Source organism: Sander vitreus, chromosome 15 (assembly GCF_031162955.1).
Source record: "Sander vitreus isolate 19-12246 chromosome 15, sanVit1, whole genome shotgun sequence".
NCBI lineage: Eukaryota > Metazoa > Chordata > Actinopteri > Perciformes > Percidae > Sander > Sander vitreus.
Window position 1 is genome coordinate 12,974,228 of NC_135869.1, and position 27,135 is coordinate 13,001,362.

Below are 27,135 nucleotides of genomic sequence, written 5' to 3' on the forward strand. Positions count from 1 at the left end.
AGAGATTTTCACCCATATCTGAGAAAAGCAGTGTAACACCATTACCACCATCTGCTAAACCACTCTGTGCTCCCATAACACAATGTCCAAGACACAGCAGGATGTGTCCACTGGGACTGTAATCAGAGACACACAGAAGCACAAAGACAGTAAGCCAAAGAGACAGAAAATGGGTATTTAGAAGAAAAACTGAGAAAGTGGAGAGCAGACCTCTGCCTGGAGTTTCATTCTGAATGTCTTCAATGACGCTGTGACATTTGCGTCATCAATGGCCAATCAATATATTTGTTGTGTAAGACAGAAGCTGCATTTGGCAACAGCTTACAAACACAGACACAACGTATCTCTCCATGCCTGGCAACAAATCCATTCTGCAGCCTCAATCAATTCGTTAGACAGCCTCTTCTTGAACACATACACACATACATGTACACACACATGAATGAGGCACTGCGATGATTAGCTTGTCCCACTTAATCACTTCCTATTAGAGACACCTGCAAGGTTGCAGTAGTCGTGTGTGATTATGTGTAATCATAGAAATGTCACATTTGAATGATAAGCAGCAGGAGAAGATAGCTTGAAGCACACCATAGAATCATCAGCTATTCTCATGCACAAATATATTAAAAATATTCACACTAGACTTACAAATATGTTTCCTCACATATCATTTTGCAGATGCTATGCAGGCATTTAAATATACACAAGCACCCTCATTGGGGAGGGGGGGGGGGGGGGGGGGGGGGGGGTGTGGGGGGGGCTATCTGCTGTGGATAAAAGACATCCCTTATCAGCTTCTTCATAGAGGAGCTGGGAATGAAGGCATTTACTCATATGAAAGAGGCAGCTTTTGGAGATAAGCCGAGAGAGACGGAGCTCAACTAAGCTTTCAGATTGGACTGGGCCTAGAGAAGGAACAGAGGAGGATGGGAAAAAAACAGAGGATGGGTGGATGGATGGATGGATGGATGGATGGATGGGCGTGTGGATGATGGATGGGTAGATTGTTGATGAAGTGATGGGAATATGGTGCAGGCTCTTATTTGGTGCTGTGTTGTGCTTTGAGGCAGATGTGTGCCTACAGAGGAGAAGTGCTTGGCTTTTGTCTGCCATGGAAGTGCTTACATAAAGCGTATTTTCAGAGGATGTGGGTGTGAAAGCTATTGTGTTGACCCCGGTATTCTGTCTGTGCTGGCGTGCACATGAGTGTCTATACCTTCCGTCTATCCCTGTGCTCGTAGCTGGCCCTGTCTGCACAGCGAGCTGGCACATCTTCTCTGCTGCGCTGGGCTGTGAGCCGCGCTAGAATAACCCACTTCAAAGAGACCCATTGTCACACACTAATGTGGCAAACAGCAGCTAGCGCCACAAAAATCAGCACACACTGAGACTGGATATTCCCTCTGAGATGGAGCAGTAAGGGTGGCGTGGGAGGGGATGAAGAGCAGGGAGAGAGAGAGGTTTGTTCATAAACACACTGCTGTGCCAACATTAATCATGCAGACTCTCATAAAATCATTAGAGCTGATCATTCCCAGTCAGGCTCTCTCCACAACGGCTCAGTACTGACGAAAAGAAGCGAGAATGCCAATTTCTTTAGGAGATGTAAGCCAACACACAATTACACTCAGACACCTTTGTAGTGCAAAACATCAACGTAAAGAAGTGAAACAGCTGAACTTAACAGCAGGTGACTTGAGATGCATTTATGTACAAAGTTTGTACATAGTCGATGTGTTTCATATATAATTGTTTGTGCACCCAAAAACACCCACTTATCAACTCATTTATGTATATTCATATTCTGTTTGTGTGTACTCACTGCAGTGGCATTACACAACGTTATACCACTGATTGCATTTAAATGTATGTCTGTGTGAACAAAAATGCCTGCTATTTGTGTCTGTGATTTTTAATTTGATTTTTCTGTATCATAAGTGTGTTCTTCTGTGCACGAGCTCTGCCAATTTGTACGTCTCCCTGTGTGTGTGTGTGTCTGTTTTTGTACAGAAAATATTTACTATTTAAATTGGAGATTGCGTTTCGTGTGTGTGTGTGTGTGTGTGTGTACACAGGAAATGCAAACCATATGTTGTGGTGACTGCATTTCATATACTATTCATTTGTTGTTCAGGCAGAGCAATTCAGAGCTGAGATCTACTTTTTGTGTATGTTAGTTTACAAAAAAATTATAATTTATGTATTGCGATTTTTCAATTATTTAAACATTTCGTAAAACCCATACAATTTTGACCACATAAATGAGAAGTCTATTCACATATATTATTTAAGAGCGAGGAGAATTTGTGTTTCTCAACTGACTTTTTTCTTTTACTGATGTTTACAACTAATGTAAACAAACATTTTACAGAAAACATAAATAACTTGTTTGGTGTTATTCCATTTTGTTTTTTTAAATAGCTGTTAATCAATTTAAGACATATGAGAAATAACAACTTTTAATTTTGCTGTTTTCTGGTGGTACAGCAGCTCTTTACGTTTAGCTGTTTCGTGGATCGGACATTCATTTCCAGCAACTGTAATTAATCCGGCTAGCGGTTGGCTGTTAAATGCTCATGAGATGGCATGTACAGGCGGAGGTCAGCATCCTGACAGCTAACAAAGAGCTACAGCAAAGACAGCCATTAGAGCTGGATCAGCGAGTCTTATGTTTACACTTACCACCATTTAAACACTAGCTGCATTCTTATTATGCGCATTGGACCCTGGAGTATTGCAGGTTGGTGGTCAGGCCACCAGGTTCTGATGGCTGGAGTTGACTGTAAAATCAATGGCCTTTGTTACTCTCTCAGCTGCTGATCGTCCTCCTGCTTGGAGAGCTGGGGTGGTTATATAGAGAGTCTGGTCTAATGACTTACAAATACACTTGAAACAGAGCGAGAACTGAGAACCACAGGAGAGAATAAGAGGGAGATATCCTTTAAGCTGTATTGCCTTTATGTTTCAATACTCTATTTCTGTCTCAATTTAAAGCTCTCTCTCTCTTTGTCTGCTCTCTTTTTTCTTTATGCGCTCCTTCTCATGCTTCAGTCTGTCGCATTTAATGGCCTTTAACTCTTCTCTCGCTCATTTAAATCAAGGTTGGAGAATGAAGTGGAGGAGGAGTAGCCCACTTCAGTTGAGAGCTGCCTTACCTGCTAAAGACTGATGAATAAACAAACACATACACACACATACAGCCGCGGGGCGATGATGATGGGCTGCTGCTTCCCTTCAAGGTCTCCATCTTTGGCCCAGGGAATGAGAGGCTAAGTGGTAAGGTAATGGTAAGGCTTTGGTGCCGAGTGCAGCGCGGGACCATTTCTCATGTTGTCAGAGCTCCCGCTGGGCCTCACATATGCCTGCAGCTCTCAGCATCCAGAAGCCTTCACTTCACCAGGCGGCCCAATCAAACCCATGCTGTCACTTCAGTGAAATGACTTGAACTGTCACTCACATACGGGCATTTTCCCCATAGGGGGGCCCAGAGGCTGGAAAAGGGTCACATACGAACTGTGAATATAAACGCTGTATGTGAAAAAGAAGACATGTCCTTTCTGTCACAATACAAATCACACACTTACATATTAATAGCCTCCACTACAGAGGGAATACAAGGCTGTGTATGAAAACAAAGAAAAGGATCTCATGAATATCTATGGGCTCAGGGAAAACTGGTACGGAAAAAGGGAATGTTTCAGTGACTTCATTAACTTGTGACCTCTTTGCTGAACTCTGACCTGTCTGAAAGGCGCCTGCAGGTCATGTAGACAGGTCTAATTATTGTCACTGCAGCAGTCCACCCACTTACCCTGCTCTCTAAGCCCTTCTGAATACAATTCACGCACAAAAGTCCACCCTAAAACACTCGAAACACATTTACACACAAAATGTGTAAATGAACAAATGTGTGTGCAAATGAGTTTACCAAAGAGCAGGAAAGAGACAAGAGAAAAGTAGGTAAAAAAACCATAAAAGTAAAATGTCTGTGTTGATGTAAATTCCTGTTTTGGAATCACATCAAGGTCTTCGTTCCATATTTAAAAGAGAACTCCACCGACATAGCATTGCACTTCTGTAACGTTGTGTACAAAATTGATGCAGCAGAATCAGATATATCATCTTTTTTTATTCCATGCTTGTCAAAATTATAAATGACTTGGATGCAGGCACATCTGGCTGTAGATATTTTGAATGTAGAATTATATATTTTTTAAAATATATATTATAAATCTTTCTTATATTCTTTGTGTATATTTTATTTCATGTCTGAAACCATGGTATTTATGCTGCTGCCTGTCTTGGCCAGGACAATCTTGAAAATTAGATTTTTAATCTCAGTGAGTCTTTACCCCTGGTTTAATAAAGGTGGAACTAAAACCTGGCATGAGGAGCGGACTACAGAGGTCTGGAACACTAACTTCTTTCTAACTCCACTCCCCCAGATGTTTTTTCCTTTTTAAACTTGCATGAAATGCATCCGATTCTTTTGTGCAGCTCCCTCTGGAGCCACAAAAGGCTTTATACAACTTTTTTTCTCATGTGCAGGTGTGTAAAATTTATGGAGTTCCCCTTTAACAAAATGCAAACATACAGAAAGAAATATGTCAGAGAACAGTCAGACATTGTTATTTCTCCACAAAAGCCTAAAAAAACAGAGTATGTGCTGCCATAAGACACATTGCATTATGAGTAGAAGGTGTGACTCATACTCGAGTACCAGCACTTCATTACAAAATGACTCCTGGAAAGCACTGAAGATCAGAGCTTGATGATGATATACAACATTGTGAGCTGCCATGAATGGAATCCTCCTTTAAACTCGCTTCACTTCATGGACTGATCTCTACAGGAAAAGATAAAACAAGATCAAAAATAGTGACAAAAGCAAGACTACAAAAATTGAGTTATGGAGTGATAACACACCCCACTCTTCCTGTTTGCTGGAAACAATGGCTGACTGGCACATTGAAATGAAAAAGAGCCACAGAAATACATCGACTACTGCATAAAAGTGGTATGGAACTTCACACGAGTGGCACAACATCAAAGAATGCAGTAAGATGAGAAACAATAAATACGAAATAATATATTATACAGTTAGTATGAGACATTCCTCTCATTCTCACAGGAGTTTCTACTGAGATGATGCAGAGTAATAGGACCTGAGGTAATGAAAAATAAAAAAATAAGACCACATATTTGTCATTCGAGTTTAGGTGTTTGTTGAGCTAATAGAGCACTAGGTTATTTGTCTCTGCTGTGTGTGTGTGTGAGAGAATGTGACAGAGATAAGGTAGAAATGGGTTGAGCGGGAGCTGTAGAGCTGCCACCTTCATCCCACTGGCCCACGAGGGATGAACAAAGAGACAGCAGGCACAGGAGAGCCATCCATCATAATGTCTCATTCCCTCTCACACTTTGCTTTTGCATGCATGTGTACACGTACACACACACACACACACACACACACACACACACACAGTGTCAGTCCAGACAGAAGCCCACAGCTACATTAACCAAAAAGACCAAAGCAAATCACACACTCGAGGAAGAGCTTGTTCGTCTGAGAGGCTGATGGTGCAGATGTGGAGTTGGTGGGAAGTGGACCAAAACCCTCTGTTCAACAGTGCTGCCTTTAAATTAACCCCCTCCTTTACACCCCCTCCACCTGCACAACCACTTCAATCAGCCGGCTCTTGCTCTCTACTGCTTGGGAACCCCTCCAGCCTCTACACATTAAAGCTGGAACCAAGTGGACACAGACATCTCAAGGTCCATGACTGCCTGTTGGGCTATATATAATACTGTATATACTGTACTGTACATATGCTATCTTTATGCCTGTCTACTACCAAGAAACAACACTGCTATTTAATGGGATTCTACTTATTTTCATTAATCTCTCACAGATCTGCTTTCAGGGAGTGGCCAGCCCCCACACAATGGTCTCAGACTGTAACCCTAACCCCATGTAATTAGCCCTGTTCAAGCTTGGGACCCTGTTTAGCGCAGATTACCCCTGCTTCCCATGCATTCCCACCCCCCACCTCAGATCCTGCAGATAAAAAAAGGAGTGGAAGAGGAAGAATGGCACCCACTCCCAGAGGGACAGGCCTGTAATCAGCCCTCCCACAGCCCCACAACCTGTCTCCTGCCTGCATGGGGGGACGGCAGGGGGTCATGGATGGGTGGATGAAGTGAGACAAGGTTGAGCCCACACCACCAGCTCTTTTTCCTCCTCACCTGCAATAGTGAATAGGAACAGAGCCCTGCCTCTCAGAAAGCAGCAACACGGTGAATTATCATGGCGGCCGTCAAGTAACGGCTGTTATCTGGTACTCAGAAGAAGCCGATGCAGCCACAGAGCTCCCCTGTGACCCACCAAGTGGCTTTTAAGATGACATAATGGCAGTGCTGAAATCAGCACAAGACAAAGACCTGAGTAGTTAGGGCTTCACTTGACAGTAGAGCTGCACTTTTACCAGCTGACTGAAAGGGCGAGAGGGATAGATCACTGACATGAGAGGAACAAAGACAACATTTCAGCCAAACACCTCAACGCTGAAGGCTTTGGTGCCCCATGTGCATCCATCCTCACTGGAGGAGGGAATAGGAGGTTGCGTTTAGGAAAAATAAATATCTGGAGAAATGCTAATGTGGCATCCATTTGCATGAGTCATTGGCCCATGCGCCGAAGCCATTTTAAGAGCACCGAGATCTCAAAGCACCCCACAACCTCCCTTAGGAAGATCCATCACATTCACAGGCCTGGTGTATCTTTGTGTGTTTTGAGTATATAACCATTAAACATCCAAGTCAGTAAACAAGACTATCAGCATATTCCTTTTAGATCTTTGTTATAATCGCATCCTTTTTACTTTTACCTTTTCCTCCGTCTTCTATTTCTTCGTCTCTGAAATGTAAGGAAGGACTCAAAGCTCAGTTCACCCAGAAAAAAAGATATGTAAGTATAGTTGCATTTTGGCAGGAGAAAAAAGAAGATTGAGCCATGGCTAATCAGTGTTTCAGGTTAAGCACAGCGGTGCAGGTCCATCCCTCAGCTCAGCCCACACAAAAGAAATGTACACCTTTATTCACAGATATAATCAGAGATGAGATGAAGTTAATTATCCAAATGAAGTAAAGAAGTTCTCTATTCTGGATTTAGTGGGTCTCTTTTCTCTCAAAAGTATCAAATATAATCAAGATTATTTTTTCCATCCTTAAAAACCCTCTTACTTTAATAAGGCAAGGCATGGTAATCAATTGTATTAATAAAAACAAATGAACTAATTGTCTGAAGCCTCTCAAATTTGAAAATAAATGTTTATTGATTATTTTAGAAGCATGTCTGACTATATTATCAAGAAAAGATGCAAACAATATTCGAAAAAAAATAAAAATAAAAATCATTTAGAAACCGCGCTATTCAGTGATCCATGCGCATAACCTCCCATAACCCTGTTTCACACTGTCAAATCAATATTGCTTTACAGATAGCCAATGATTCCAACACAATCAATTTTTAGAAAAACTGTTTTTGCTGATCGAGGTAACCGTTCATTTCCATTTATAGATACCCGGTGACGGTGACATGCAGGTCAGATTTCTGTAGGCTTTTATTTATTTTTTCACATTTTTTTTTAACATTCGGGATGTTTCGGACTTTCTGACTTTTCAGAAGAGACATATTTCACATTATCAATATTATTTTACCAAAGCAATAAGCTTTATTTTTCCAATATAAGAATAAACTGCCAGCTACAGAGGAATGAGGAGGAATAAGGAGGCTGAGGTGTCCGTAACTCCGCACCAGTCAGGACGCACATATTTGGATTTCAGTATCTTATTTGAGCTCCATAGAACTTGATCGATACAGTTCAAATTCTGCAGTGACCATGTGACGTGTAAACGACTACATGACCGAGGCTATTGATAAATTCCACACGATATGCAATCACAAAACTCTCTTTAAACGCGTGCGCGCCAGAATGTATACTTCATCCGTATTTTTAATAGGCTATTCCTGCAACGACTTTCAGTCCGCCTGTTCCTCTTAATACTGTGTTTGAATGTCAGATACTTTATGTGTTTTGGATGACAGAATGAAATGCTTAAAGACAATTTATTTCTAATAGTGCCGCTGCAACATTTCTATAACATCCATGGACCTAAGCCCTGGTTTTTCTGATATCCTTCATAAATGCATCATACGGATTACTAAAGTTAGCGCAGCCACATCACCGCCGGTAAATAGTGGAGTATTTGTTTGTATTGTGTTTAACACTTACCGATCAGCATCGTGCGTCCAGGACCGTATCCGCGTCTCTCCAGCTCGGCGTGTCACCGTGCGTAAAAACCGAAACAATTTTACGCACTTTTATCCCCAGAGAGAGAGGACATGCACGACGCACGTAGTTGTAAAGAGCCTCAGAATCTATCGGTTCCGACTGACTTGTTCCCCTCTCTTGTCACTGTAACATCTATTTCTTTGCGATACTGTATCCTTTTTTCCTCCTCTTTTGGTGACCAATCCCCGAGAAATCTCAGATCCTATCGATGCGCGTTATCCTCAGTTAAATCCTACTGCTCGTGCTGCTTTCCGCTTGGCCTGAAGGAGGCGAGGAATGGGGCTGTTGGAGAGAGCTGGCTGTAATTGCCTGTTCCCTTCTCTCTCTCTCTCTCTCTCTCTCTCTCTCTCTGAGTCCTCTTTCCTTGTCATCTCTTCCACTGTGTAGTCCTACCTCTTTCTCTCTCCTCCTCTCAGTGAGCACGTTTTTTTTTAACTTGACATGAATGCACAGAAGGGGAATGCGCAGAAGGGGATATTATCTGCTATTTTTTTCCACAGTCTTCATACCTGTACAACTTGGCACCACATTAGCCCTCTTGTCAAACTTATCATCTTACAGGTCAGCACCATAACTGATGGTTGAGTCATAGGCCTATGTATGCCCTGCCATGCAGCCAAAGAAGATAGCAGAAAAAGAAAAACACCAGGTGCAGCGGGAAGCTGTGAAAGGCTTCAGGTAGCAGAAGCATGATAGGAGCACTGTAAACATGAAATGAAAGAAAAGAATATTTTTCTGAAACAGGTTTCCATTCGTGCTCTCATAAGGATGATTTGTGTGCACTTGTCAAGGCAGCTACCTTGTGTGCACAGCAGTGTGAGTATGAGCGACAGGAGAGTGACTGCGAGTGATGGTTTCTCACAGGCATCTCTCTTGCCAGTCTGCTCCTCATTTGTGTCTCTTGTTGTCGATGCATAATTTGGTGAAGCTGACACATATTCGGGGATTTGGAATTGGCTCGAGAGCACAGAGAGCCTGCTCGAATTAAATATCTGTTTGTCGAATGGTGTGTGTGTGTGTGTGTGTGTGTGTGTGTGTGTGTGTGTGTGTGTGTGTGTGTGTGTAAGCATAGATAGTGGGCTGAAGAGCCTTGGTGCAATGCTAAGCTGTCCTGGAGCTACGCCAAAGCACATCTCCCAGGGTGCTATCAGGAACTTAATTACAGCATTAAATTGTTCCCTCTCTGCCTCTCTTGTTCACTTCCCCTTTTCTCCCCCTTACTCTTCCTCTCTCTCCCCTTCTTTTCCCTTTTCTCCCCCTTACTCCTCCTCTCTTTCCTCTCTTCAAACTGTATCCATCTAATTTTACACTGTCTTTCTCTGCCTTTATCTCTTGTTGCACTTTTCCCCCTCTCTTGCACTTGCTGGTTTGGCAGAAATGCCTGCTGGTGCTCCTGTGTTCATGTCATCATTGTGGGAAAAGGCCTTTATTGTTCCTGACCACTGTGCAACCAGTCATAATAAAGGTTAATCTGCTGTCGCTATTGTGCTATTAAAGTTGTCTAATTTTATACTTGTATATCAATAACCTAGTCATGATGCTGTTTATCAGTTTGTTGTGGAGTGCTTTTCCACAGGGTTACACTGCAAGTGTAAAAGTGGAGCGTGGAGCAGTGAGGGCTGGTAGAGATCAGATTGCTGATGGAGAGTTCCCCTTAAACATGAAATATTGCCTCTGACAGAGTGTTATGTGGGGTGTGAGCTACCTTTCCCCTCCTAATTCAGGTTTCTGTTTAATCGCATTTCACCGAGACAGCAGTGGACCCAGAAACTCTCCTGGGGCAGAGTGGAGGACACGGGGGCAGCTGGGCTGTCCCACTGCCTCATGCCAACCATCAGCCTGCTGGCTGGCACGCCAAAGCCGGGGCTAATTAGAAACACAGGAATGGCTCCAAGCTTTACATCAGTCAGCCTCATCCAAGATGATTTGTTATAACCCATTTGTTCTATATGTTAAAAGACAGCCACTTCAGTAGAGTAGGAATACATTCTCTCAGTGGTCCATGTTACCTTTGCAACATTATTCATTTTACAACCCTGTCTCGAAGAAATAACATTTGTATACTACTAATTTGCAACAGCAAATATGTTTTGCGTAATACATAATGCAGCTGGGTTACCACAATCTTTCTGTAGCCGTAACCAAAGTGCTTTTGCTGCCTAAACTAAAAGCCACAAGTGGATGTCTCTGGTGTCAGAGTCCTGTACTTTGGATGCCCACCCTGATCCCTATGGCTTACATGCGGTACATAAATGTAGCACTTCCTATTAGGGCTGCAGCTATCGATTATTTTAGTAATCGAGTATTCTACCGATTATTCCATCGATTAATCGAGTAATCGGATAAGAAATACTTTTGTTTTATTGAAGAGCAAAAGCAATAGTTTGGTAAAATTTTTGGAAAAAGCAACATTTTTGTTGCCTACATTGCCTACAATATCATCTCTCAAAAACATATGAAGTGCATTTAAGTGCCATATTACATTGTAAAATTTTTAAAGAAAACATTTTCTGAAATGACAACCTCACACTAAGGCATACATTAAACATACATAAACATGTTGTGCAACTTAACTTTCAGAACTACAAGTTTCAACCTGAGACTGATCTGTATATAGGCCTATATGTAAATATATGTATATGTAAATATTAATAATACTCAATCTATTATATAAATTAAAATAGATTGAGCTCTGTTACACTTATGCTAGTAGATCATTGATCAGCTGTTTCTCCGACGGGATAGTCAACAAGTCGGCTCTTTAGATCAGATTGTGGTCACTGCTACGTATTTTCTTGTCTTTGTTTTTGGTAGTTGGTGTGTTTGGTGTAGTTTCAGCGTCCATACAACTCTGTGATTTACTTTTGTTGGGTCCGCTTCGTGGAATGGATGAGAAATGTTTTCTGTTGAGATGCTGAAGCACTGACGTCGTGCTATTATTGTGGTAAGCTAGTTCGTTTTTTCAGTAGACATTAGGCCTGGCAAACTCGATTCCTTTTAATGATTCGGGTTATTCTGAGTCACTCACTAAACTGATCCGGGTTGTGCGAGTCACTTGAGTCAGTATTGTATGCTACATCCAAGGCGAGCTTTTGATTTGGATAAAATGCCATGTTTTCATTTAGAATCTTTTAATTTTATTTTGGAAAACATATCCATAAATGTAAATGGTCTGAAAGAAAACCAAATATTCATTTAAAAATGACATGAAATTATATTTTGAGACTTTAATAGGACTGACAAATAAGAAAGCCATCCAGACTCTGAACATTCACAATGACTTACAACCTCTTTAATGTAAATTCCATGCGCCCCTTTTTCATGTATGTATGTATGCATTTAATGTTTTCAATGTGTATGTGTATCTGTACTTGAATAATAAAGTTTTTTGAAGACAAAAAAAAACCACGAGTTGTCGGCGAGATGAGCTTACGGACTGTCTGCTCGCCCTAATTGCATTTTAACACACTACATTTATACACCAAACCTACAGTAGGCCTAGCTAGGCTACGTGCAGAACATTTCAACAATGTTATTTCAGAAGTGAAAAGAATGGCTTTTGTTGTGGATTTGCTTTACTCTGAGCTCAAGGAGAGACTTCACTCGCTCGTCTGAATCAGATCCACTCATATAGCCAGCTGATTCGCGCGAAAACTCATGAATCACCGACAACTCATGAATCACCCGACAACTCACGAGCCCTCGTTGACTCGTGAATCCCATGGTCTGTGAGCTTCCGGCTCTGAGTCTGCGGGTCGGGACTGTCTCTCTGCTCACTCAGGCGCTTGAGTTGACTTGTGGAGTTGCTGTTGCCTACGAAATTGTAAGTTATAAAGCTTTTTGCAGTTAAGATGGCTAGCATAGTAGAAGCTAATGTTGCAAGAGGTTTGTGTGTGGCGCAGTTATCATTTTAGATTGAATTGTAGTGGGACTCAACTGAACCGGGTTAATGATACTAGAGACTCGCGATTCGTGAGTCAATTTAAAGACTCGGGTTAAAGATCCGAGTGAATCACGACTCGAACAGGTTTAGTAGACACACTGAACAGAGTTCTCGTTTTAACTACGTTTGAACTGATTCCAAACTTTGGACACTTTCTGTCGTTTTCTCCAGCCTGTCCCTTCTCTTAGCCCTTCACTATTTACGCTCTGGCATGTGCCGCCCGCAGACTTAGCAGAGTCTGGTGTGCGACAATAATAATGATCCGTGTGGAAACACCGCCCGTCAGCAATACAACGTTGGTAACATTGATTTAACGAAGCTTCGAGGCAAATCATTTTGCATCGAGGATTTTTTGTAATCGAATTATTCGAGGAATCGTTTCAGCCCGACTTCCTATACTAGAAAAATGTTGCCAGGGAACATAATCCAGGCATTATTGTGGTACTGCGTTTTGAAATGATATACTTCTTAAAACAACTAAGCAAGTTATTGGAAAAACACGTGAATCACAAAATTAGCTCACCTCACTGCAGATAATCTTTTAAGACTTCATACTAAATCGACTGATTTGCCAACATGCAAAAAACATGATGCAACATACTAGACATGGGCCGGTTACCGTTTTCAAGGTATACCACGGTTTGAAAAAGTCAAGGTTTCAAAACCACTAACATTTTCTGTCATACCGTTCCTAAGGTATGAGTCTTCAAGGAGAGAAACTGCAGTTTAGTAGTCCATCTCCCTGCCAGTGTGCAGTGTGTTTAAAAATAAAATACATTGTGTTTTTTAAATTTTAATTTAATGAATTTTAAAGCTGTAATTGCAATACCGTCAGAATTGTATACCGGCCCATGCCTACAACATAAAGTGCATATCCCGAGCTTGCTCCTTAGGATAATAAATAAAACTGCGATAATTTGACCTTTAAACTGTGTCATGGTAATATATATGATTTTATCATACTTGCTTATTTCAAGTTGCCATGGTGAAAGTACTGTAATGCATGTTAGGTCAGCACAAATAATCTCCAAAATGATTGTTTCTCTTCATGAGTTAGGGGGGAGATGGCAAACACATGACTTTGTTAATGCTAATGGTATTTACTGAGTTGCAGAGAGTCGAGTATCTAGTGATGAGTGATGGACCCTGGAGAGAAGAGAAGGTCAACTTTCACACTCAAGTCTTTCCACAACTCAGTACTTTTATGCTCAGCTAAAGCCCTTTGGATGTCTGCAAATACTAGCATGATTCAATGCTGGATTTCAATACGAGAACTGAAGTGAAACATTTGTGATAAATGTGATGTCTGTTTACATCTTATGTATGATTTGGGAATGGGAAGGTAAGGTGGAAACTACAAGATGAGGTGAGCGGCTTGTAATCATCATGCAGTGTGCACGTTCACTGTTGCGTGCCGGCGCTGTCACCACAGTGGGCCGGGTTGGTTTGGGGTGGATGGGCTGTGGGTCGGGTGGGGGTATAGATGGGTGGGAGAGTGGCGGGGGGTGCTGCGGGACAGCGTGACAGTGAGACTTGAGGGGAGGAAGGAAGTGGAAGCGTGAAATATGGAGATAGCTGCTGTCACCTGAGAAAATGACAGTGCTGTGTAAGTTTAATACCATGCAACATCGTTTTAGCAGTGGCATCTGGGCATTTCAACACCCACCTCCCCTCCCTCTTTTGCCTACATTCCCCTCACATACCCCAACTTGCATCAGTCATTAACAGATGGCAACAAACCCCCCAGAAATCCTCTCTCTGGTACTGATGTAAAGTTCATCTGGCAGTCTCTCAAGAGCAGCCTGATCAATACCTGTCAAGGCGCGACAGCCTCCTAATGTCCACCTTTTTCTTTTCTAATATGCGGCGGGAAATCAAGAGCGTGAAAAGAGTGACACAGCTGTTTTTGATGAGCTGGTGCTTACGAGAGTGTGGGAATGTGGGTGTGGGAGTTGTGTGATATACTGAACAAGACATGCTGTGGCCACTCCTCTGTGTTAATGGATATTGATGCACAGCTATAGATTCTCTTTTTTATTCTGATGGCCACATCAGAAGTCATCTTCTGTAAAAAAATAAATAAATAAATAAATAGCAGGACAGTTCACAGTATGCGTTTGTGGTGTTCACCATAAATACAACAAAATATTCAACATGCACACAGCCAGGCTTTATGAGCTTCTGCTTCATAGGAACTTCTGACAAATGCAAATGTGTTTGGAAATGGGGTTTTCTGATCCCAACCACAAGCTGGGATGTAATGAGTGACAGGCAAATTTATGAACAAGCAAAGAGGAAAGCTAGCCCTGCCTCTTTCTCTGCTATTCCAAGCCACCGGCCTCCTCAAATTAGAGCTGGAGCTGCCGCTGCCAACCTGCTGCTGAGGCCTGACTAGGTAATGACTGGCAGCAGCACATAAGGCAAAGAGCCATCTATCTTTCTCCCTGACTCCCCCGCTTCCTCTCTCTCTCTAAACTAACAATTTTCCTTTCTCGCTCTGTCAGTTCCCCCCTCTCTTAAGTAACAGCTTTCAGTCTCCCTCTTTTTTCTCTAAACCATAAGCTCTTGCTTTTTCTCCCTCTGTTACATAACATTTTCATCTAAAGTAAACTCTGGACATTTTTCCTTCTCTTTATCACACTCTCTTCTTTTTGAAAATCTGGCACTAAGCTCTCACTCTCTAAATTGACACCTTTCTATATCCCTCTCTCTCAGTCACTTCAGTAATTTGTTTACTTCATTGGCATATTTTTTTCCACTTCACTATCTTTCACTAGACCAAAATCTCTCCGTCTCCCCACACTATTCACACCCTCTTTCTCTGACAAACAAACAAATGAATTGAAAAGCATTGTGAGGGAACGCCCTCGGAGCATAACGACTTGGCTGTCTACCTGACTGAGTGACAGAGAGACTAACTAAGTAACAGAAAGACTGACAGGAGGTTAGAGGAGGACTGGGAGGGTTGACTGCAGCTAAAGTAATCTGAAGATGGATGGACAAAAAAAGACAGTTGCTGATGGGTTACAGTGTAAGATGCCCAGTCATGTAAAAGCACCTGAAGGCAACAGCGTGTGTTTTAGATGATTAGCTTCTTGGTCAACTTGCACATGAGAATATTATTCTTTTATCCCTGAAAGACTCTGTAGCAACAAGCATTATTTCAAAAGAGATACGAAAAATAAATAAAAGTAAGAGTTTGCTTCACCCTTGTGTATCATTAAGATTGGCTTTACATCCTAATTGATTGATTGTTGTTCCTTTAAATATATTTTTTTTCTGGGCGCCTGACTAGCTCACCTGGTAGAACAGGCGCCCATATATCGAGGTTTACTCCTTGACACAGTGGCCGCGGGTTCGACTCCGACCTGTGGCCCTTTACTGCAGGTCAGTCTCTCTCTCCTTTTGTGTCTTCAGCTGTCCTGTATAAATAAAGGCCTAAAATGCCCACTATATATATATATATATATATATATATATATATTTCCTTCTTTTTTTTTCTTTTCTTCTGATCTTAGGAATTTACCTGATGAAGGTCTAAGACCGGGACTTTCTCTAAGCTTTTGATCTGCTACTTTTGATCATATCCTACGCACCAAAAAACATTTATTAACAAGTTATGACTGAAACATTTACAACTCAGGTGTATCTTCCTCCTTTGTCTTTTTAGATAGCTCACTCTAATAATTCACTCACATCTGGAGTTCTAAATTTTGCAGTAATAAGTAAATACATGTATTTTGGTTTTGCTGCTCTGCAGCTCTTTTACAGAACTCAAGTGGTGATGTGACTGATGAATTAAAGAGCTGGATAAAAACACAAGCAAGATATGCTGGAGGACATTTTTAACAACCTGGTAACTCAAATATTATTCTTACAAATGGCTTATACTTGATCTATAAAGCAGCAATAAATAATTAATGAGGCCATATTATTGTAAGTAATAACTATACATGATTATACATGTTTTGCTTATGAGTAAGATTTTGTATGTACAGATAACATAAGGTTTTGATTCACCAGGTTTCCCCTGTTAACATAAGACGTGATTGTTGTGGGCGATGGCTGGCAGACTGGATGCAGCCAACATTCCCTGTGCAGTAAACTGTTCCAAAAATAACCCTGACTACAGTAGATATGTTGAGCTGATAATATTTGAAATTCTTGAACTAATGCACTTAAAACCACTAACATCTGACTGTTACTAAAAGGTCTTCTTATTGCAGATGATGTCATCACCTGGTGTCACTTGACACATTGTGTTTCTTTAAAAAATGGAGCAGATAGTGTCAAATACCTCGATTATGCAAGTTAACCCCAGAGCTGGGAGATGCTGTCATCTTAGCATGACACTGCAGAGGAGCGGTGTGTGTGTGTGTGTGTGTGTGTGTGTGTGTGTGTGTGTGTGTGTGTGTGTGTGAGTGAGTGAGAGAGAGAGAGAGAGAGAGAGTTGTCCTTGTAAGCTCTGCCACCTGCACATTCCTCATCTCATCAGAACATGGGAGAGGACGCCCCATTTAGCATCACTGTCACATATGGTTTCACAGACAGCCAAACACAAGAAGAGACAGAGTGAAAGTGTGTGTGTGTGTGTGTGTGTGTGTGTGTGTGTGTGTGTGTGTGTGTGTGTGTGTGTGTGTGTGTGAGTGAGAGAGAGAGAGGGAGAGAAAGAGAGTTGTAAGGAGGGGAAGACGGTTTCCCTAACATCAATAAATCATCACTGTGTTTCGTTGCCTTGGTTGGATTCACAGGATGATGGAGGAGATCGGGATGAGGAGGATGTGAGGGAGAGCAAAACAGATCAGCTGGAGAGGGGAAACTGTGGGCTGAGGGGAACGAAAGGCAGGTGGGAATCGTAATGTCTGCTTCGTGCTTCAAGTGGAATAGAAAACACAAGAGCGTCTGCAGTCATACTGACGTAACTGCTGCCAAGAATAACTGGACACTTTGGCTGAATGGAAGATTTGTGTGAAAGCTCATGGACACAATTAAATATTGTAACGTGAAAATGTCTGCACGTATTTGGTTTTATGCTGAACTTGACCCCCTCATGTGCTTTGCCATCTGTGAAAGGCTTGCAGAAATAACAACTCACTGCTGTTGTCTTCCTTGGAAGGTTATGGTACATAACTGTAACACATTATGAGTATTCCAAGGCAGAGGTTCTTTTATAGGCTGTTATTCACAGTGTCCAACACAGTGATGTCTTTTTTTTAAACTAAGACAGTTTGCCATGAAATCTGTTATGGATATTCATTGTCCCATACTTTGACCCTTTCCAATGCCCTGGTGTCTCAATAACCAACACTTTGGCCCATGACAATGTATCTTGAAAAAAAGTAAAAGGATTTCTATGAAATCTGCTGCATGTTCCCCAGATGATGAATCATTATGGGTCAGGTGACCCCTGACCTTTTGGAATCTCTCAGGACTTATGTCAGCTTTCCACACATTTAAACATTAAGGTCAAATTAGTCTCACATTGTGGACCATCTCCACAGCACTGCGGAGTAAGGCCTGGCTACTCAACACATACATTTTGGGATAGGAGAAAAAAAACACTCTGGGTTGTTTGCATTTCTTTAAACCAATCACAATGGTCTTGGGCGGTGCTAATCTCCAGATGCAGCAACGGTACATAGCAATCCCCACCAGTCGGTCCCAAAATGTCCCAGTTAGATAGTAAATGCCATAAAAACATTTTTGTAAATCTTTACAACCATTCACAGAAAGAACTAAGCAGGCCTGCCTTGTTGCACGATCCAAATGTTCTTCAAAATTTGCAATTTTATAGCTTGCTTGTTCGAGGTTTGTTGTTGTTTCCCGAAGCGAACAGAGTTTAAGAACGACAACACACGGAGAGTGTAAAGCGAGGGACATCCGGCATGGAAATGTACTTCCGTTGATCCAGACTAAGATCAAATATACAGATTTCAAATCAGGCAAAATTGTATCACAACATTCAGGTTCCAAAATGATAACCCATTTTGATTTTAATGACCCAATGGCTTTTTCTTTGTCCACTCTTCAATGGCAAATGTTTTGCCCAAGAATAGCATCAAGAGTCCTGCTGTAGATAAGCACGGCACAGTTTTTGAGTTAAAGCTCATTGCCTGCTTCCACTTGTTGATATCACAACTGCAACAAGAGACCGATGCATCGTACGTGATCAGATGGATTATTTAATTATTCCCTAACAGTAACTTTGTTTATATTCTTTCATTTACCTTTTGATATGAGTGATTACTTGAATTTGAGATTATTCTGCAGTCGCTGCATTTATGCTGTTTCATTTCCTTGTGATAGAGAGCGTGGTGAGCAGGAGGTTTGAATTGAAACATAAGAAAGAATCTGAAAGGGAATAGTGTTACATTTTAGCCTTGTAATGCATTTTTGTTACTGTAGGGTTCAGACTATCTTGGCATACATTCATGAGCATTTCTTAAAGGCAGAAATGGACAACTGATTTGCTGTGTATTGTCAGGTCGATGTAGAGCTCCTGTGTGAGTTATTTGGAAAATACGGGAAAGATTAAAGTGACAACAGCAGTGTTGGGAAGGATACTTTCAAAACGTATTCCGTTACAGAATACAGAATACATGCCCAAAAATGTAATTTGTAACGTATTCCGTTACGTTACTCAATCTGAGTAACGTATTCTGAATACTTGGATTACTTCCACATTGAATTGCATTTTATAAGTGTAGGAATGCGGCCATCACATACAGCTTACTAAACAGGCCTATTCTGGTGTGTTCTTCTGTTCCAACTGGCTGAATGTGTACCTGAACAAGCAGATAGATTTTTGTATTTGTAGTTCCGAACTGCATACTACAAAAATCTAACCGCAGTCTAAGCTACCACGAGCTAATTTTAGCTAATGTTAGCCAGCATCAAACGGGGCTAGTCTTTCAACGGCTCTGGGGCTAGAAAATGTAGGAGAATGTAAAGTTGCATGTCAACTATAAAATAGCAAGGTGTTTTAATTTAATTAATTTGGACGCTGAAAGGAGGTTGGTTGCTGGCAAGCAGAGGTTGCACTGCACAGTTATATTTTGTTCTCCCTGTTCTTTCTTTAATGTGAAATGCTGTTTGAATTTCCAAGATAGAAACGCATTTCTGCCCTGGCTCTGTTGTGCCGGTTCCGGCTCCATCTCTACCTCTATCAGTGATCACGCAAATAGCTAATTTTTTAGTTTTCATATTGGGGCTTCTGGGAAATGCATGCAGTTGCGAGAGTGAATAAACCCGTGAAACAGAGAAGTATCAGCATGTAATCCATTGATTTCAATCTAAATACCAACTATTTAAATTGTAACTGTAATGGAATACAGTTACTCATAATTTGTATTCTGAATACGTAACGCTGGTACATGTACGCCATTACTCCCCAACACTGGACAACAGCCAAGTTGACTGACATTGAATAAATGATCATCTTCTGCTTTAGTGCTCTACTATAACAGACAAACATTGCATTGCTCTTATTTATTATCAGTGGAGTGTCTTGGGGCTGTACAACACATATACGACTGTGTTTGCAGGGTTACTCGTGTTCACACATACTGATGAGAGTACCCTGGTCTATGAAGTAATAAAAAGAACAGAAAAAAACTACATAAATGTCTACACATGCTTTCAAATGTTCCAGCTTTTATTGCTTTAAGGCTACAAATGAAAAACATTAACCATTTCTTTCACTTTTAATTTGGATATGATAATGAGTAAAATCAAGGTAGAAACAAAGGCTAATCATTTCTGATAATACACGTTGATTCAGTATACATTATCTAAATATAAAGACTGGATATATTTAAGCACAGCACTCATAAAAATATTTTTACAGTTTGGTGGTATTCACCTTGAAGAGCTTGTCTTTGGGTCCAATAAATAATACAACAAGGCAGTGGATGTGAGCGTGCTTGTTGACTCAGATAAAGGGAAGCAGAGTCATTGCAGTGGCAGAATGCTGCTTTGTACACTAAAGATAAGGCTATTCAGAGTTGAAAGCAAGGTCTTTCACATAATACATGTGGCTAGTGACCGTCCTCACAATCAGCAAGGTCAACTTAGCATTTATCTAAAGTGAAGGTAAGGAAGACAATACATGAGGTATCTTAAACACTAAACTATGACAGCTAAACCACTTGTGGGCGCATTTGTTTACCATTTGTATTTGTTTAATGAAAGGATAAGCGTTACATTGGCATGGTTTGCATGTGCAGTTTTTTTTAACAAGGCTTGTGCTTTAGAGGAGAATCCGTGCAAATATTGTACACTTGAAACCGCCACAGAGACACATTACGGCTGTAGTGTGGTTACTGTGTTCTACACATCAAAAATGACAGAAAAAACAGAGTACTACAAAGAAGCAAAGAAGCTCTCTGGCATTCTCCATCAGATTTACACAATGTGGCAGTATGGAAGCAGACCGTCAGAGAAGGAAAAAGAGGCATAGGGAGGAGAAACAGCTATGATTTGAGATGCAGTTCAATCTTAAGGGACGAGAGGGGATATTGAAGGTGAGAGGGGAAAGAAATCCACTGAGAGGTATGCACTGAGCCACGGATGGCCTAGTGGAAACACTGGGGTTTCGCTCTTCCCTGGAAATATGACAGCGTCTGACGCACCTGATGTTCCAGGCCTGGAAAATCTGTAAAAGAAAGGGGCCATAAATGTGAAGCCCCACCCGGCCCATAACCTCACTCTGCCCCGTTTGTGAAGGCCTGCTGGGAGAAATTACTCTGGAGAAAATAAGGCCCTACTGTAAATCACTTAATCTTCCTTTATCAATCCTTCAGCAATCTAACTATGTTGGACTGTAATTGTCAGAATGTGATGTTCTTTTATTTGACACTAATTTGTGAAAAATTTACAGACAGTGATATTCTTTTACTTGCACTATACAGTATATCTTGTTTAAATGTATGTAAAATTGAATGTTTGGTATTTTATGTATATGTTGTGATTGTTGTATGTGGACCCCAGGAAGAGTAGCTGCTACATTGTTAGTAGCTAATGGGGATCCAAATAAAGGACAAAGGAATAAGGAATAATCACGTACAGGTTAGGCACCTTGATAAAAATAATGATTTTGGTTTGGCATATTACGTTTTGAGATCAAATTTAATTCAATAACACATATATAAAAAAAATATGAATCACTTAATTGAACAGTTAATCAGACCAGCTGCATCAGGTATACCAAGAAAAAACAATTTTCATACAGTATTTTGTGTATGAAAAGCAGTTTGAAAAAGGTCTGGTCTTGTATTAAACTATTTTAATTTTCTTAATATTTCTTTTTTTGCATAAAATATTGCCTGCATTCACCAAACAAAGTATTGGCTAAATATAACTTATTGAGTTAATAATAGACTAAATTACTTTTTAAACTCTCTTCTTGTAGTGGAGGCTGCTCTCTGTGTCTATACCATAATCAGGTTGGACCCACCTGTGTGTATTTGTGTCCATGTTTGTGTCTGTGTTCATGTTTGGTTGTGGCAACTAAAGCATGTGGAGTTACAGAAAATGGCATGATCCTAAAGGTCTAGAACCAGGTATGCTAAGATTCATTTCACTGCCATTCAACTGGAAGAAATATCACAGCAGTCGTGGCCTGCACCCAATGTCACTGTGTGTGTGTGTCTGTCTGTCTGTCTGTCTGTGTGCGTGCCAAGGTGTTGTGCGTCTTGTCTGTGCTGTGCCAGGCGGGGCTGTGGTTTTTGCCTCTGCTATTGTGAGGACGCATCACCATGCTGCCATCCTGTTTTTCCCATCACATCCACCACCCACCCCCAACCCCCACCCTCCTGACTGCCCACTCGCCCCTGCATGCCGGGTCACATGGTTGCTGTGGGGCGGTTTCACGTTCTATCATTTCCCGTGGCTGACTGTCGGGGTGGATCAGGGTGCCACACAAGTCTAATGCTGACAAGCTGAGACAGCTCCGCTCTGACTGGGAGGGGTTTACTGGACCGAGCACAATCTGCAAACACCATCCTCTACTCCACAAACACACACACACTCACAGACACACACACACACACACACACACACACACACACACTGTAAAGAACAATCCACATAGCAACAGTGTGTAAGCATCACTGTGCAAACCCCGTGTGTATGCATGCATAACGGTGTCACTACAGTATGTAAGTATGAGTCCTACCACAGGGCATAATAGCGAATTATAAAGCTGGCTGTATTTTTTGTGGTAAAAGTTATGAATTATGACTGTTATTACAAACATTATTATTTGATAATTGTAGGCAAAACCAGTAAAAGCACAAGTCATTTTTAATGTTTGGATGGTGTAGACTGTCTAGTCGCCTTGCTACAGGTAAAAAAATAGACAAAATATGACCGACTATCACTATGGACAGCACAAGGCCCACTAGCAGATAAACACAAATCAAATATATCAGAGGAAGGACAAATAAATAAATAAACTATAGAGGCACAAAGGCATAGACATTGAGAGGCAGTGAGAGAATGAGCTGTGTCACTGGAATTTAGCCGAGGCTGCTTCAAATTGCGATGTGGATTAGAGGATGCAATGGCCTGTTATCTGGACTATGTCACATCTTTCACCTGCACACCATCTGTGTGTGTGTGTGTGTGTGTGTGTGTGTAACTGTGAGCATGTGTGTGTGCATGCTGACGTGGACCTGCGTGTGTGTGTGTGTGTGTGTGTGTGTGTGTGTGTGTGTGTGTGTGTGTGTGTGCACATGTAAACTCATCATCAAGAAGATCCAGGACTGACGCACGCCTGGGGTGTGTGCACGCGCGGAGACAGACATGGTTATATATGATAAAATGCTTGTTAAAATGAGGTAAAGAGCGGGGGCCGACGAGAAGACACAGAATAAGAAACTGTTTGACAGAAACAGGCTAACAGTGTGGAGAGGAAGAAAGCGCAGGAGAGACTGACAAACAGAAGAGTACGAATAATAGATAGAGGCAGTGGCAGGGAGTCGATGTGATGGCGAGACAATAGACAGATAGACAAGCTCTGTCAGGGGGCGGGGGATGATGAGCAGGCACAGGGAAAAGGCACCTTTTTGTTCAAAGTAGCAAAACGGAGCGTCTGAAGCCCTCTTGCCCTTACAGCTCTCTCCCACTCGCAGCACACTATATATGTAAATACTCAACTCACTTTAATATAATCTATAATGCCATCAAACCCTACCATTATTAATTCACTATTATTGATTAATTGGTTTGAAGAGAGGGCAGTAAGATGTTGGAGTGTTTATATTGATTAGTTTTCACTCTTTCTGTCCTCTTAGAGCCTTTCGCGCCCTCAGGCTGTGGACTGAAGGAGGGATGGTGGCATTTTACACAACTAAATGCTTCCATTTACATGATGGGTATCAAATGAAGTAGGAAAGAAAGGTATCAAATGAAGTATGAATGGTTTTGGTATCACTTTAAGGGTACTGGAATTGGTGCTGATATATACTCATATAGGGACATGTACATAGGATTGTCCAATGCTAACCATAGCATTTAAATAGCCTAAGCCAGAGATCTTCAACAGGAGGTCCGCGACCCCTAGGGGGTCCTCAGAGTCATTGCAGGGGGGGGCGGCACCATATTGTGTTCTTTTTTCCCAAAAAATTAAAATAGGTCTGAAAATATTCATTGATTCCATGAACATGAATCCAACATATTATTAGCAAAGATAAATCGGCCTATTCATAAAAAAACAACAACCTCAACAACATTAATGATAGGCTTACTGGCCTGTAGGTAAGGTAGCCACTATGGTAGCCACAGATACAGAAGAGAGGGCAGTATCCACACGTGTGTTTGAGATAAAACATGATGATATATGAATATGTAAATAATAATTATTTTAATAGCTTAGTATTGTAGGGCACCATGAAAAGGTATGTGTAAAGGCTTTAGGCCAACCTACACATTATTGTAAGACTAGTTTACCATGCAACTTAATTTCATACAATATGTAGTAGAGGGGTCCCAGCTTGTCTCTCTTTATGGTTAGGGGTCCTTGGCCTAAAAAACGTTGAAGACCCCTGGCCTAAGCTATAGAGATGGGCCTCGATACTGTTCAAATACATACAACTCAATAGGAAAACACACACACACACACACACACACACACACACACACACACACACACAGAACAATGCAAATCACAAATAATGAAAGTATAAAAATAGGGTAATTTGGGGAGGAAATTTCTCTTTCCCCTTCCTGCCCATACTTGGTCTCTATGAAAGGATATTCACAACAACGTTTTCAGATGGGGATATATCAGACAAAATCAAATCAATAATACATGGCTTATGTGTACTTATTTGGAGGGCTTTGACCTGGAAGTGTTTGTGAACTCAGAGTGTACACACTGTGCATATTTTATTAAAGTATTGATGTTTTATAAATTAAAAGATAGTCCGTGCTGTATATTGTGAAAAACAGTGCACTGAGAGTGTAGAGAGTGACCGGTTGGCCTGAGGGAGATTGGGAGGCAAGGAGAGATTAAAACTGCATCTCTCCACCAACTTCTCAGGCTCATTGCTCAGCGCCGCTTCAGTTATGAAGCATGAGATGAAGGCACGGTGACCAGTGGCCTCTTCTGATGAGTGTCTGATAAATCTGACTGGTGGGAAATGAACGGTGCAGCATGACACAGCGAGTCGCAGTGACACACTGTACATGCCACAATCACCACACTGCAGCGTGGCATCTGCCAGCCATTTAAATGCGGCTCTTGACAAGCCGGGATGGAAGAGGAAACAGGAAAAGACGCATTTCTGAGAAATGACTCAAAATAATTTTCATGGCAATGTTCGAGAAGGGAGAGAAATAGTGGTAAGGGAGAGCAAAAACTGTGGGTATGATAGTGTGTCATGACATGAAGCTTTCTTCCTCTTTTAATCCAAAAAACTGACCAATTCCTGGGTAAAGCAGAACCAAACAGATCAGCCAGTGCAGGGCTTGGCAGGAATGTCACAGGAACACGACCATTTTGGCAGGTATATTCTCAGTGGGGAATAACATGGGGAGGGGGAAGTGGGATTTGTGTATCCCAGGGGGAAGTCAAGGAGGCTTGGGACGTTGTTGCCATGCTCCTGTGAGATTTCCACTGTGTATTCTGGGATTGTGCCCTTCCTGTGTGCCTCTCACATCCCTACAGGGTGCCAAGGCCATTATCGACCTTTGTGTGTGTGTGTGTGTGTGTGTGTGTGTGTGTGTGTGTGTGTGTGTGTGTGTGTCTCCCAGACGTTCAGAGCTATTGTTGGCCTGTCTTTAGTACCAATTTTCTGATAGATTACTCTGGAAAGCGCCACAACAAACAAGACCATGATTTGAAAGAGATTATTCATGCTGCTTTATTTTTCATGGGATTCTAATCCAGGGATTTATTAGTATGTCTGTTTCTCTGACCAGGGAAATGGTTTATTACCTGGAAAACAAGGACGAGAGAAACATGTTATATTCATGAACAACACACTACCGAACCTTGACACGGCCTTCAATGCATTGGTCGGGATAATAATGCTCAATTTACTTTGCACTTGAGAGCCCAATCTTAATACAAATGTCCATCCTGGCACTGAACCCATAACGTATAGGCTCTCTGTGCCATAAGAGATCTGGGAAGTATATTGATAATAGGAAGAATTTGGTAGGAAAAATGAAATCAGGTTTTATATGCTGGATAAGAGAAAGGATAAGAGGTGGTTTCAGACCTCTTTTGCTGTGGTGTAAGTTCTCTGACAGGATAGAAGGGATTGACTCTGAGTTAATAAAACACACACACACACACACACACACACACACACACACACACACACACATATATGGAAACATAGGCTTTGCTGGCTAATCCAGGCTAGCTCCAGCAGGCCTATAGGGGGCTAGTCTAATCCTGTTATCAGGCCCAACAGATGCTGTTGACAGAACAATAAGCAGGGGGCCAGTATGGCAGCGCGGCCCAGAGGAGGTCATGAGCCAAACTCAGCACAGCAGCAGCAGGATCGCTGGCTGGCTGGAGCGAGCTTGACTTACCACTGGTCACACACACTGGTTCTCACAGGCTGAACGCTTTACTGCGACAGCCGTTCACTGTGATTTGTTTCCTGGTATGCAAATCCCATTTTGCTTTGTCTGCACTGTCAGAGGGTGCAGAGTACGACACATCTAAAGCTGGGAACTGACCTGAAGAATACTAAAAAATATATATTGAGCCCAGGCGTTCCACACATAACCACCAACACAGATGTTTTTTTATTCTGGATGGTGGGAAAGGTAAATACATTGAATAAATCATGGAGACTACAAAGGTCTGCATAGGTAATCCTCCAAAATCTGGCAAAACATTAATTTTTTAGTACCTAACCAAAATAGAAATATACGTTTGCTGATTTACACTGCATATTAAGGGTGACGAAACTAAGGAAAAATGCAAATTAAGGTGTAATGCTGCATGGGAGTGATATGTGCAAGAAGTTTGTAACTGCAAAGGGCTGAAGGTCAGTGAACTGTGAGACCAAGGTAAACCTCACCTCAGCAGTTTTTCTGCACTGGAACCCAGATCAAATGGATTAGAAAGCAATTCTCTCACAATTGGCACACACTGCATTTTCAGTTTTCAGGCTTTTTATGTTATTTCTCCTGCTCCTCAGTGAAAAAAATGGTCACAATTCCAGACTTAACTCTGACAGGCACATTCAAACTGGAACAACTGGCGACAACTGGTCTAGAGGGCAAAATATTTGAATCTTTGGACATTACACTGTTTGATTTATGTTCCAACTGTCAACTGCAACAGGGTCAGACCACATACTTAATTCCCACATG

At 41.5% G+C, this 27,135-nt stretch overlaps 1 protein-coding gene across 3 annotated transcripts in view; it reads right to left on the bottom strand.

Annotated features, from left to right (window-relative positions):
* The window catches only part of znf385c (zinc finger protein 385C), a 125,688-nt gene that overhangs the window by 36,939 nt on the left and 61,614 nt on the right, over positions 1–27,135 (bottom strand). The window contains exon 1 of one of the 3 annotated variants that reach the window (XM_078269977.1): positions 8,298–8,662. The exons of the other annotated variants lie outside the window; for them this stretch is intronic. Coding sequence (XP_078126103.1) covers positions 8,298–8,307 — 10 coding nt within the window. The 5' untranslated portion in view covers positions 8,308–8,662. Of the gene's footprint in view, positions 1–8,297; positions 8,663–27,135 lie in introns of those variants that run through there. 3 annotated transcript variants of the gene reach the window in all.